Here is a 13630-nt window from a genome sequence, read left to right as displayed (position 1 = left end):
ATGACCTGGGGGGAGGGGGGCGGGGAAACCCAAGCTATTTTTCTCAATGATTTTCATCCATATTGCAGGGACCAGACATTACATTAAAGCCGCAAGCAGTTTTAAATTACTTTTTTCTTATAGTAACACCCAGCAGGTACAATATTTAAAGGAAAAGAAAAAAAATGCACTTAAGTATCATTAAAATCACTGCTCCAGAAAAAAACGACCATTTTAAAAACTTTTTTTTCCATTGATACATTGATACTTGTTCCCTGGGGCAAGACCCTGGTTCTCAAACCCGTTTTACAACAATAACTTGCATATTAGCCTTTAAAATGAGCACTTTTGAATTCGAACGTTCGAGTCCCATAGACTTCAATAGGGTTCTAAAAGTTTGCGCGAACGATCGGTCCGTTCGACGGTTCTGGTGAGAACCGAACGGGGGGGTGTTCAGCTCATCCCTACCTGTGACCCATTTTCAGCCAACAGGGGGCTGTCGGCTGATATCACAGCTAGTGCAGGCTGGGGAAATATTGTGACTATATGGTCAGGATCTACCCAGGAGCCCAGACTGCCACCTGGCTCAGCCTCTCAGCAAGCCGTTGAGGCTGAGCCAGCCGCTCCCACCCCCTCCATAGCTCAGCGCTGCAGTGATCGTTGGAAGGGAGAGCCAGTGACTGATAGTTACCAGCTCTCTGCTCACAGAGCTCTGAGCGATCAGCGGTGTTTGATCTCCTGCATCCCCATCCCTTTTCAGAATCATCCTCATTTCTCTCTGCTTTGTAGCCCAGCCATCATCCTTGTCCTTGAATTCTCCATGTCCTCTTTCCCAAGTCATCTTTCTATTATTACCACATGACCCATCTTCATCTGTCTCTCCATCATCCTCATCTCAGCCAGCCACACCCCCTCCCTGAGTTCCACCCAATCACAATGCAAGCATAGCAGCAGACTCCACCTTAGGGACGTTCTGAGTAGGAGTGAGTGGCCAATCAGCTGCTGGGGAGAAGGAAGGGATCAGTGTGCCCAGCTTGTGAACTTTGTGGCTACGGTCTGTTCTTTTTGGGTGACTGGCCCATCCTGGCATCACATCAGCAGCTAAAAGGTGCCTCATTCTGCTGGTGCCAGCCCTGGGCCCAGGTCCTTTGGGACGCTCTGGCCCCCTACAAGTGTATGGGCTGTCCCCCCCCTGATGGCGGCCCTGGTGCCGACTATGCCGCCTTTTCTGCCCCCCTCCATTCAGAGATGCTGTACTAATGAAAAGCGGCCTGTGAATGGAGACTGCTATAGCATAGCTTCTATGATTGGGACACCCACACAGTAACAGAAGATTATGATTGTTAGAGTAGGGAGGAACAATTGATATTTCTGTCATTTTAAGGGCGTGATACAGTATGTTCTCTTTAAATACCGCTCTAATATAAAGTATTTGTTCCTTTTTTTGTTTGTTTTTTGACACAATGTAGTACAACAAGCACTTTACATTATGTCAAGAAAATACAACCAGTTAATAGAATAGGGTAAAAGATTCACTGCAGCTTGAGTCCTATTATAGGCTATACAAGTGTGAGAAGCAGCATGGCGGCAGCATACCTGTGGCTGGGATTTAGAGGAAGGTTAATTGCCGTGACTGCTGTCAGCCAAACAGCACCAGGGACACCAACTGTGCGGCTTAATTAAGCAAATAAACATTTCACAAGCCATTTTCTTTAATTACTTTCGTAATTAAAAATTTAAGACAAAAATATAAAAAAAAAAGAAAAAAAAAAACACCACACACTTAAAGAAGGACGCTACTAAACACAACTTACTGTACATCTATATCTAATACCTATATACCTTATATCTATATCTATACTGCAAACATAACATAAGTCAGGTGTAATTTTGTTTAAAACATCAGTGGCCCAGATTCAAGAAGCAATTGCGCCCGTGTAACCATAAGTTACACGGCGCAATTGCTTACTTGCTCCGGTGTAACGAGTGCTCCTGATTCAGGAACCTCGTTACACCGACTGCAGCCTAAAATCTGCGCGGCATAAGGCACTTATGCCTCGCAGATTTTAGGCTGCATTCTTGTGCTTGCCGCTAGGGGGCGCTCCCATTGTGATCAGCGTGTAGTATGCAAATTGCATACTACCACTGATTCACAAGCTTGCGCGGGCCCCGCGCAAGCCAGGTACGGAGTTTCCGTACGGCAACTTTAACGCAAGGTTGCCCCTTCTAACAGTAGGGGCAGCCAATGCTAAAGTATAGCCGGCCTTCCCGCGCCGTGAAATTTGAATTTCACGGCGTTTGCGTAAGTGATTCGTGAATGGCGCTGGACGCCATTCACTTTGAAGCAAATGACGTCCTTGCGACGTCATTTGCCGTAATGCACGTCGGGAAAGTTTCCCGACGGAGCATGCGCTGTACGCTTGGCGCGGGAGCGCGCCTAATTTAAATGATTCCCGCCCCCGGCGGGATCATTTAACTTGCGCGCGCTTACGCCGGGCAAATTTGCCGGCGCGCCCTCGCAGTTCACGGAGCTACTGCTCCGTGAATCGAGGGCAGCGCAAAATATTTGCGGGGGCGCAGGGCAAAATCGTTGCCCTGCTCCCCCGCAAATATAGCGCAAGCTATGCTGAATCTGGGCCAGTGACTCTAAAGTTTCATTCACACGGTCATAAAAAAAGGCTTATATATAAAAGTTTATTTAATTACAGATCTGAATACATCTGCATTGTTTAATGGAGCCAATCACAGGAGGTACGTAAACATGAAGTGTTCTCAGATCCCTAAAGTGGATGTAAACCCTCACATATAACCAGTGAAGTGAACAGTGAAGTGAATCATTCATTGAATCATTCCGGTGCACTACCAATCGTCCCTATGGGTGCACAAGTGCAGCGAGATTGGACAAGGTCACATGACGTTGTCCCAGAACGAGAGAAGCACTTGCGCCCATCTTTCACTATACGGCAGGTGGGAGGTGGTTAAAACGAATCTCCTGAGCTGCAACGGTTTGATTAGACTTGAACTGCTGCCAGATGATTGGCTAACTAGATAATTGCATAAATAATGAGATGCAAAAAAATTGCTTGGCGAGTGTATGTTCATTAGCAGGAGCAGAGTAAATTATTAATGGAAGTATAGGGAGAATTTGCAGGTCTATGATAGACGCACTCTGCCTCAAAAGATGAGTCTCACACAGTCACAGATGGATTGGGCCATGTCTTCCCAACAATGTCCTAGAGTCTAGGACCTAGACAGCAGGAAAACCCGACATTGGTTTCACACATATTCCACTGCACCCAAAAATAAGCACTTTTTTTTAGATCTGCTTCATTTAGCAAATGTGAAAAGGGAAGTTCCCTCACCTGCACAACAAAGGAGTGTAATCCATGGCACTGTCCATCTGATGTATACAGCTGAGCATACACCACAGCATGGGTGGCAGTCTTCCCCATATTACCCACCCAGAATTTAGCTGCTTCAAAATCTGGGGAGTTTATTATAAATTCCTGAAAAAAAAAGAAAAAGAGTTGAAACACATGACATTACAATGTAACATTGTTTGAAAAAAAAAAAAAAAAAAAAAAAAAACACACAAAATTGTATTCAGTTCTCAAAATTGTTATTCGAAGGCAGAAGAAACCCACCAATTTTAAAGTGACACTAATTAAAGCCTCGGTTGTGTTTCCATAATTTTGGTCTAATACCTTATGTGATGTCTCTTGATGGGGTTGATTTACTAAAACTTCCACCCTTCCAGCTTCCATTTTAATTTTTTTGTCAAAGCTTAAAAGGGGTTGTAAACCTTCGTGTTTTTTAACCTTAATGCATCCTATGCATTAAAGGGGTTGTAAAGGAAAAATATTTTTTCCCTAAATAGCTTCCTTTACCTTAGTGCAGTCCTCCTTCACTTACCTCATCCTTCCATTTTGCTTTTAAATGTCCTTATTTCTTCTGAGAAATCCTCACTTCCTGTTCTTCTGTCTGTAACTCCACACAGTAATGTAATGCTTTCTCCCTGGTGTGGAGAAAGCCTCTTGAGGGGGCAAGCAGGAGGGTCAGGACGCCCACTAACACACAGCTCCTTTATCTATCTGCAAAGTAGAGAGAGTGTCCTGACTTGCCTGCTCGCCCCCTCCCCCCTCAAGAGGCTTTCTCCACACCAGGGGGAAAGCCTTGCATTACTGTGTGGAGTTACAAACAGAAGAACAGGAAGTGAGGATTTCTCAGAAAAAATAAGGAGATATAAAACCAAAATTGAAGGTAAGTGAAGGAAGCTATTTAGGGGGGAAAACAATTCCGTTACATCCCCTTTAAGGTGAAAAAACACCTTGCATTATCCGACCCCCCCAGCCCCCCCCCCCCCCCATTTTACTTACTTGAGCCCCAACTTTCTGTGGGCACGATCCCGCGTCGTTCTCTCTCCACGGCTTCTCGGCTCTTCATTGGAGAGATTGATAGCAGCGTAGCCATTGGCTCCCATTGTTAACCATCAAATCCATTGACGCGGGTGCCAGGCCGAGTCATACACTCGGTGGCTATGGACGCCAAGTGTATGACACGGGAGCACGCCCGCATGGTAACCCCCTCAGGAGAGAGCTTTCCAGAGAGGGTTATGTATTGCAGGGAGGAGCCGCAAGAGCCGCCGTGGGACCCCAGAACAGGAGGATCGGGGCCACTCTGTGCAAAACGAACTGAACAGTGGAGATAAGTATAACATGTTTGTTATTTTATTTTATATTTTTTAAACGGGGACCTTTACAACCCCTTTATAATTGAACAAGCTGAAGTTAGAAGCCGATTGGTTTCTATGCACAACTGCACCAGTGCTTACTCATAGCTATGAGTAAGCACTGATTGTAGTGCGAAACGTCAGCTGCATGCCCCTGTCTTTGCTGTGATGTGTGGTGTTTGATAACTTTTATCAATAAAAGGCAACCGAGAAGGTTTTTCCAAAGTGCGGCTGTCCAAACATTTCTTTCTACAATTGCTTTGTGCATTGCCGGCACCTGGGTTTCTCTGAGAGGATACGGATTTATCCACATACCAAATTGGAGCGGTGACTATCTTCTAACTCATCCTATACACACACACACACACACACACACACGTGAATGACTTCTTGCTGGGACTTATCAGACAGCTGTATCTGAAAGAAGATAATTACTGCTTTATCTTTTAAAAACATATAGTGCTCTGGGTATTAGCTGCATACATACATTTTCGTTCTTGCCCTACAACCCATGAAAAGTCTTTTTTCCTGGTGCCTCCATGGCAGCATACCTGTGACAAGCTCCGCCTTGGCTCCTCCCTCAGGACTAGTGAATATTATAAAAGAGTTGGTTAGCAGCGCCCCCACATTCTCCTTTTTTTCCTCATACCTCATGGCAGTGAATACTGGTCGATCGTCCTACCTTCTGCATTCGGCAGCGTCCATCCGGGTTCAAGCCTCTCCCGGATGCGGTCCCTTCTCTTGGGCAGCTAAACGCGCTAATAAGGTTGGGAGTCCCTTCTGTAGGATCTTTTGGGACAGGCAGTTTGTCTCTTAACTAAGAGCTCTATCTGCAGTGTATCTCTCAGGCATCTGGCTTCCCATGGTAACGGAGGCAGCAGCTAATTCTTTTACTTTTCATTTATTTTTCATTTATTTTTTTATTTATTTCTTTCCCCCTTTCCTAAACTCCTTTCTGGCATCCTTCCTGTCCCTGCAATCCCATGGCTCACCTGCGGTCCCCCTCGTTTTCCCCCTCGTTTTCCCCCGGTGTTTCCCTCGCCTGCCCCGGTCATCCCTCACTTTCCATATTGTCTCCTGGCCCCTTAGGGGTCGCGTGCGTCACCCCCAGCCGTTTTGTATGGCTGGGGGCGTCCTCTGCTGCATTCGACGCTGGCGCCGACGGCCGGGACTTCCGGGTCCTAGAGCCGCCGGTTCGCGCATGCGCAGTACGCCCGGAGGCTCCGGCGGCCATCTTGGAATAGGGAAAAACATAGAATTTTTGCCCTTTCTCCAAAAGTTCAGGGCAGAGGCGTTCCTCTGTTCACCTGAACCCTTTATAACTCCCTGGCTGCCTCACTAAGATGCCTGAGGCTGTCCAGGGAGAACCAAAATACTGAGAGCTCCAGGACAAAAGACCTGTTTCTACAGGTAAAAAAAAAAAAAAAAAAAAAAAGGGGCCATTTATTACAAAAAAAAAAAAAAAACATAAAATAATTTTTTTCTAAAAAAAAAAAAAAAACAATAACACTTAGGAATGTGTCCGTTTAGCCGGGTTAGGTTATGGCGTTTAACCTTTTCCTGTTCTTTCCTTAGCTGCTTCCTCCGCTAATCCACCTAACATGAGCCATTCGCCGTCCATACAAGATCCTACTCTACAATTAAGGTAAGGACCTACGTCCAGGTAAGTTTTAAAAAAAAAAAAAAAAAAAAAGAGTGCACTAAGGCGCATACTCTTATGTATTGCAGCCCTGTACGCCAGAAGACGTCTAAGAAGACATCAAGGCGTCATGAAGACTCTGACTCAAGCCACAGCAGGGGAAGGTCTTCCAGGCGAGGAGACCATGAGAGTGGCAAGAAGTCTTTGGCCAAAAAGCGCCATCACTCACGCTCCCCGAGACCCAGATCTCCAAAGTGTCAAGCCTGTGGAGCTACCCCTCTTCCACATAAACGGATCTGTCAAGATTGCATGAGGGACTATGCGGCGGACAGAGAGTCCGAGGGCATGCAAGTGGCGGACCTGCTTAAGAAAGCAATAAAGGATTCCTTTGCAGAATTAGTGGCCTCAATGCCATCGCAACCGGTGGTTCCTCTCCAGGAGCAGCCGGCGGGGGAGGCCATTCCCGGACCGTCCACTAGCGGAATTCCTCGACCGACACCTGCCTCATCCTCTAAACATCAGGAGGAGGATGACGCTTCAGAGGGTTCCTCGGATGACCTGGATGTCTCCGGCTTTGCCTTTTCCATGGTCCAGCCCTATGTGCAGGCAGTAAAACAGGCAATTGGTTGGGAGGAAACTGAGACAGAAGGCAAGAAGTCTAAGGCATACTTCCCCTTTCTCAAGCGCCAGATTTCCTTTTTCCCTCTCATGGACGAGATTAAGGGTGTGATCGAGGAAGAATGGGGAAAGACCGAAAAAAGATTCTCCCTTAACCGCCTAGGAAAACTATATCCTCTATCGGAAGAAGACTCTGTAATGCTCGAGGCCCCTCCAGTGGTCGATGCAGCTGTGGTAAGGTTAGCGAAAAACGTTACGCTGCCTATGGAAGATTCAACGTCATTCAAGGATCCACTGGATAGAAGAATGGATCTCGACCTCAAAAAAGCCTACCAGATGGCGGGCAATGCCTGCAAGCCCGCGGTTGCTTTAACATCGGTTTCCAACGCGCTACGCGTTTGGACAGAGAATATAGAGTCGGCAATCCAGCAGGATGTCCCAAAGGAAGACATTATTAAGGCCTTAGATGAGCTAAAACTCTCTGCAGACTTCATTGGGGAAGCTGCCATCGATTCAGTTCGATGCTCCGCAAGGGCAATGCTCCACACAGTAATGGCCAAACGGGCCTTGTGGCTAAAACCATGGTCAGCAGATATTGCATCGAAACAGAATTGGTGCAAAATACCATTTGATGGAAAAGCCCTATTTGGGGAGAAGTTGGATAAAGCCATATCTCGCGTTACTGGCGGGAAGTCGGGTCTGTTGCCCCAGGACAGGCGATCCAAGCGCTTTAGAACATTCACACCCAGATTCCAATATTCTAAGAACAAGGACTACAGACAGTCCAGGCAAGGAAGAGGCTTTAGGCAAAATTGGAAAAGCACGCAGTCCACCTTCCTCAAGAACCGTAGACAGGGATCCGTGCCTACTCCGCAGGATTCTGCTAAGTCCTTTTGACGCCGAACCATCCCAAGCGATTCCGGTGGGGGCCAGACTCCAACACTTCTCGAAAATCTGGGAGCAAAGGTGCAGGGATCCCTGGGTAATTTCCACTGTAAAATACGGACACTTCTGGACGTTTCTAGACAAACCCCCCAAAGACTTCTTCTCTCCAACAAGGATGTCAAGGTCCCCTCAAAAAGCGGAGGCTCTACAGCACTTTCTTCTCTCCTTACAGGAACAGCAGGCAGTAATCCCAGTACCTCCATCGGAAAGATTTACAGGTTTTTACTCCACCCTGTTTCTCGTCCCCAAAAAAACCGGAGGTTGGAGACCTGTCATAGACCTAAAGAGGCTAAATCGTTACATTTTCCTAGAACGATTCAAGATGGAGTCACTACAAACAATCGTCCGTGTAATCCAACCAGGGGACTGGATGTTATCCATAGACTTACGGGATGCGTACCTGCATATACCCATACTCCCCTCTTTCCAGAAGTATCTGAGGTTTGCAGTAGGCCAGGTACATCTTCAATTCCGCAGTCTCCCGTTTGGCCTCTGCACATCACCGAGAGTCTTCACAAAGACACTGATTGCCGTGATAGCCCCTCTAAGGGAACAGGGGCTTCGAGTATACCATTATTTGGACGACCTTCTTCTCCTAGCGAGCGATCCAGCCCAATTGATGGAACACAGGGAAGTTCTTCTAACGACGCTAGTAGACTTTGGATGGAAGATAAACCAGGAGAAGAGTCATCTGTCTCCAACCCAGGAAATGATTTATCTGGGTGCACTGTTCAACACAGAGAATGGTACAGTGTCCCTTCCACCTCAGAAAGTGGCGTCTATTATTCAGCAGATGAAGAGTGTGAGTGCGAGACTCCATCTGACCGCCTCGAAGTGTCTGAGCCTGATAGGCCGGATGTCGTCATGTATCCCCATGGTCCCTTGGGCCCATTGGCATTTGAGATATTTCCAACTGGAATTCTTGAGGCAGTGGAACAAACGATATCTATCTCAACCTATACATCTGACGACCCTGATGCTCAGAAGTCTTCATTGGTGGATGAAGAAACACACGCTGATGAAATCACGTCCGCTAGGGCATGTAAACTGGATCACAATTACCACCGATGCCAGTTCAGCAGGTTGGGGAGCACACTGCAACCAGATCTCAGTGCAGGGGAGATGGTCCTTCAGTGCGACGGGCTTGGTGTCGAATATCCTGGAGATCCGGGCAGCCTACCGTGCATTACTAGCCCTAGAATTCGAGATCACAGGGAGACCAGTCCTTCTACGGATGGACAACAAAGCCGCTGTATCTTATATACACCGTCAAGGAGGGACGCACAGCAGGTCCCTGCTGAGGGAGGTGGAGCCCATTATCCTCTGGGCGGAAAGAAACCTAAAGGACCTAAGGGCAATCTACCTACCAGGTCATCTCAACTCAAGAGCCGACCTCCTATCTCGCAGGTTCATAGATGCCAACGAGTGGTCTCTACACCCAAGAATCTTCAACTGGATAGTGAGCCAGTGGGGGCTCCCCGAACTGGACCTATTTGCAACTGCATACAATTCCAAGCTTCCAAGATTCATCTCGAGGCTCCCACATCCCCAAGCGGAAGCAATAGATGCTCTCTCAGCCCCATGGGCATGCAAACTGGCCTATGCATTCCCTCCACGGCCCCTCATTCCAAAACTCCTGGCGAGGATCATGATAGAGTCCACAACAGTAATAACGGTTCTACCATACTGGCCGAGACGCCCTTGGTTTCCTACGGCAATGTACCTGAGTACTCAGCCGCCGGTCAAGGTTCCGCTGATACCCTTCCTCCTCGCTCAGGGATGTCACACCCATCCAGATCCAGGCAGGCTGAACCTTCACATCTGGCTGCTGAAAGGCAAAGGTTTGAATCACTAGGATGTTCCAACGAGGTTATCGCAACCCTTCTCAGGGCTAGAAAGCCTTCCACAAACAGTATATACGATAGGGTGTGGAACAAGTTCAAGGCCTTCATGATTAGCAGAAGCTGCGATCCAGATTCTCCATCATCCTCGCAAATGCTTGAATTTTTGCAGGCAGGCCTGGATGTGGGCCTTGCTATGAGTACATTAAAAGTACAGGTAGCAGCAATTTCAACAGCAACCAGCAGAAGGTGGGCAGAGGACCCATTAATAATCCAATTTTTTAAGGCAGTCAGAAAGATCCGTCCACCAACTAAACAGGCTTTTCCCACCTGGGACCTCGCTGTCATCCTAGAGGCCTTAGCCAGCCCACCTTTTGCTCCTTCGGACTCGGCATCACTTTGGAACTTAACCTTGAAGCTTACCTTCTTGATAGCCATAACCTCTGGCAGACGGGTTTCAGAGCTCCAAGCTCTGGGGGCGGATGATAACCATATCATATTCTACCATGACAGAGTGGAACTGAGAACAGTACGAGGGTTTATCCCCAAGGTCACGTCATCTTTGGCCATGTCGGAACCCTGGGCTCTCCCAACGTTTCTAGAACAGGAATCAGGTTCTCTTCATGAACTGGACATTGCCTCCACCCTAAAATGCTATCTCAGGGTCACGGCACCTTTCAGAGACTCTACCAAATTGCTCATAATTCCCTGGGGGAAGAACAAAGGCAAGGAGGCGTCAGCAAGAACAATTGCCTCATGGATTGTTAAGCTTATCCACAAGGCGTACAGGGCAAAGGGTCTGGACCCCCCTTTGATGGTCAGGGCACACTCCACTAGGGCGGTCTCTGCCTCTTGGGCGGCAAGAGCGAACGTGGCAATCGAAACTATTTGTAGGGCAGCGACCTGGTCGTCCCAACATACTTTTCTGAAGCATTACCGAGTAGACCCAGGAGCTCTCTCATCGGTAGAATTCGGCAGACAGGCGATCAAATCAGCCGTTGCTTCCTCTAATTATTGATAATAATAATAATAATTCCTTTGAAATAAACCTCCTAAGCATCATCCCACCCGTCTCAGCTAGTTATTTGTCACAGGTATGCTGCCATGGAGGCACCAGGAAAACGGAAAATTGTATCATACTTACCAGTAATTTTCCTTTCCTGGTGCCTATCCATGGCAGCATACGCTCCCACCCTCGGTATTCTATATTACGGAGAATGTGGGGGCGCTGCTAACCAACTCTTTTATAATATTCACTAGTCCTGAGGGAGGAGCCAAGGCGGAGCTTGTCACAGGTATGCTGCCATGGATAGGCACCAGGAAAGGAAAATTACTGGTAAGTATGATACAATTTTCCGTTTTTTTTGCAAAAAAACACAAACACACACACACACACACACACACATCTTTTCTCCTTATGTTCCTAGCAATTTAAAATGTTCTCATGCACCCTGCTCCAGACATGCAGCAATGCAATAATAGAGCTGGGTGTTGTGGACTATGTATCTCCTGTACACACCCACCCAATGGAGAGGCACCCAAAGAGGAGCAATGGTTGGGAAGTGGCAGTGAATGAAGCAATTACAAAAGAACCAAGTCAAAATCCATTATACCCATTATATTTCCTTTTAACACCAGTTAAGTCAGCAGTTTGATGACAATCTCCTGCTGCATACCTTTGTTGAAGCATCGAAGTTTGCAGTTGTGCGAATAGCCTTTGTATTGCTGCCATGGCTCAATTCTGTGAGTGCAAAGCATCCAAAAATCTAAAGTAAAACAATAGATTATTAGTGTAAAAATCTAACAAATATCATAAACAACAATTTAATTCCAAAGCTGAAGCAGGAAAATTAATAATGAAAATGTAATGCCGTGTATACACGATCGCAATTTTCCACAAGAAAAGTTTGATGTGAGCTTTTGGTCAGAAATTCCGACTGTGCAGGCCCTATCGAACTTTTTCTGTCGGAATTTCCGACAGCAAAAAAAAAAAAAAAAAAATCGAGAGCTGGTTCTTAAATTTTCAGACGAGAAAAGTTCTTGTCGGAAATTCCGATCGTCTGTTCGCAAAAAATCATGCATGCTCGAAATTTGATGCGTGCTCGGAATCATTGAACTACATTTTTCTCGGCTCGTTGTACGCGACAGCGTTCTTGACGGTCGGAATTTTGTGTGACTGTGTGTATGCAACACAAATTTGTGCCAACATTCCATCGGAAAAAAATCCACGGTTTTCTTGTCGGAATTTCCGATTGTGTGTACGCGGCATAAAAGTATTTTGTGAGCAGGGCCAGGATAACAGGTGGCAGGGAGGGGCGGATACCCTGGGTGCAATGGTTTACTGTAGAAATAGGGGCGTGCGCCTTCTGTTACAAGGCTGACAGGAGTAATGACAACAGCATCACTACTCCTGTCTGCCCAGCCCTGGGAGCAGCAAGGAAGTGAGGAGAGAGCCGAGAGGTGATGTGTGCTGTATTCTCGCTCCCCCTCCTCCTTCCTACCAGTGAAGTGCTCCTGTATTAACAAGCAGGTGGCGGTGTTCACAGACACACAGGAGCTGCACCAACAGAAAGGATGAGTCGGAGAGAGAGCACAGCCCGCACCACGGATTGCAGAAGTGTTCTATGTTAAAACTGAGCTGCACAGTGATTTTGACTGCTAGGCGTAAGATACCCCAAGATTGCACAGCATAAATTATGAGATACAGATATTGCTCATATTTGACCTGTTAAACAGTTTATAGAGAAGTGGGTTTTAGTGGTGAGGGACCAGGGCTTTTTTTCTCAGAGAATAGGTGTAGGAACTCCCTCCTTCTGAGTAACTTCTTGTGTCCACCCCCTACCCACCTCCGAGCACCATTCATTGGTTTCACCCCCTACCCACCTCCGAGCACTATTCCTTGGTTCCACCCCCTTCCCACCTCCGAGCACTATTCCTTGGTTCTACCCCCTACCGACCTTCGAGCACTATTCCTTGGTTCCACCCCTACCCCCTACCCACCTCCGAGCACTATTCCTTGGTTCCACCCCCTACCCACCTCCAAGCACCATTCCTTGGTTCCACTCCTTACACCTCCGAGCACCATTACATACATTCAGAGCTGGAGGTGCCAGAACTGCGTTCCCCCGCGTTCCTGCTGAAAAAAAGCCCTGTGAGGGACTATAAAGTCATTTTTCAGCATTTATCCTCAGTCAAGTTCAGTTGCATCCAGACGAAGGGAACAAGAACAAAGCTATAACAAACTATCCACTTTTCAGTGTTGGTAGGGCCTTCCACCCCTTACACGATTTCCCCAGACACTGGCCAAAAACTTGTATTCCCATTCATATTAGCATGACCACATTGTGAAGTTTGGTTTAATTGTAACCTTACATCTTCCTGTGACTCTGTGCCCCAAATGCATACTAGAGCTGCATTAACCACTCAAGAGTATTACCAGGGTCTGCTATATTAGGCTGCAGTTGGTATTTTTGGACTCACACACACATATACCAGGGCCAATTTAGACAACAATCAATTGAAAGAGAAGTATGGGTAGCTACAGTTCATTGAGGAAACCATGAATATATAATAAAGTATTCACAAAAAAGTGAGGGGTGTACTCACTTTTTTGAGACACTGTATGTGTGTGATATTTTATGTGTTTCTAAATGTATGTCAATACATTTTTTTTTATACACGTTTGAGGTGTGACTCATTAAAAGTCCTGTGGGCCCAATATTGTTGTATGCATACTAATTGGCACTGAGACATCACCTTCACCCATCTCACACCAGCTCCTTCATTGTATGTGTTAATTGTCTTTCTCCCAGTGTTAAAGTTAATTGAGTCACCTATAGGTCTCTGTTGACTAATTTGGCCAACTCTTGGAGGTACTGC

General features: G+C 46.7%; 1 protein-coding gene across 4 annotated transcripts in view; it reads right to left on the bottom strand.

The window, feature by feature from the left end:
- ACOX3 (acyl-CoA oxidase 3, pristanoyl) overlaps positions 1-13630 on the bottom strand; it is a 186708-nt gene that overhangs the window by 147294 nt on the left and 25784 nt on the right. For all 4 annotated transcript variants that reach the window (XM_040335363.1, XM_040335361.1, XM_040335362.1 and 1 more), the window contains exons 5-6: positions 11428-11517; positions 3342-3485 (exon numbers count right to left, since the gene is read on the bottom strand). In XM_040335363.1, coding sequence (XP_040191297.1) covers positions 3342-3485; positions 11428-11517 — 234 coding nt within the window. The remainder of the gene's footprint in view (positions 1-3341; positions 3486-11427; positions 11518-13630) is intronic.

This window comes from Rana temporaria, chromosome 1 (assembly GCF_905171775.1).
Source record: "Rana temporaria chromosome 1, aRanTem1.1, whole genome shotgun sequence".
NCBI classification, from domain to species: domain Eukaryota; kingdom Metazoa; phylum Chordata; class Amphibia; order Anura; family Ranidae; genus Rana; species Rana temporaria.
Note: the sequence above shows the minus strand (reverse complement) of the source record. Positions and strands in the feature narration are given on the sequence as shown.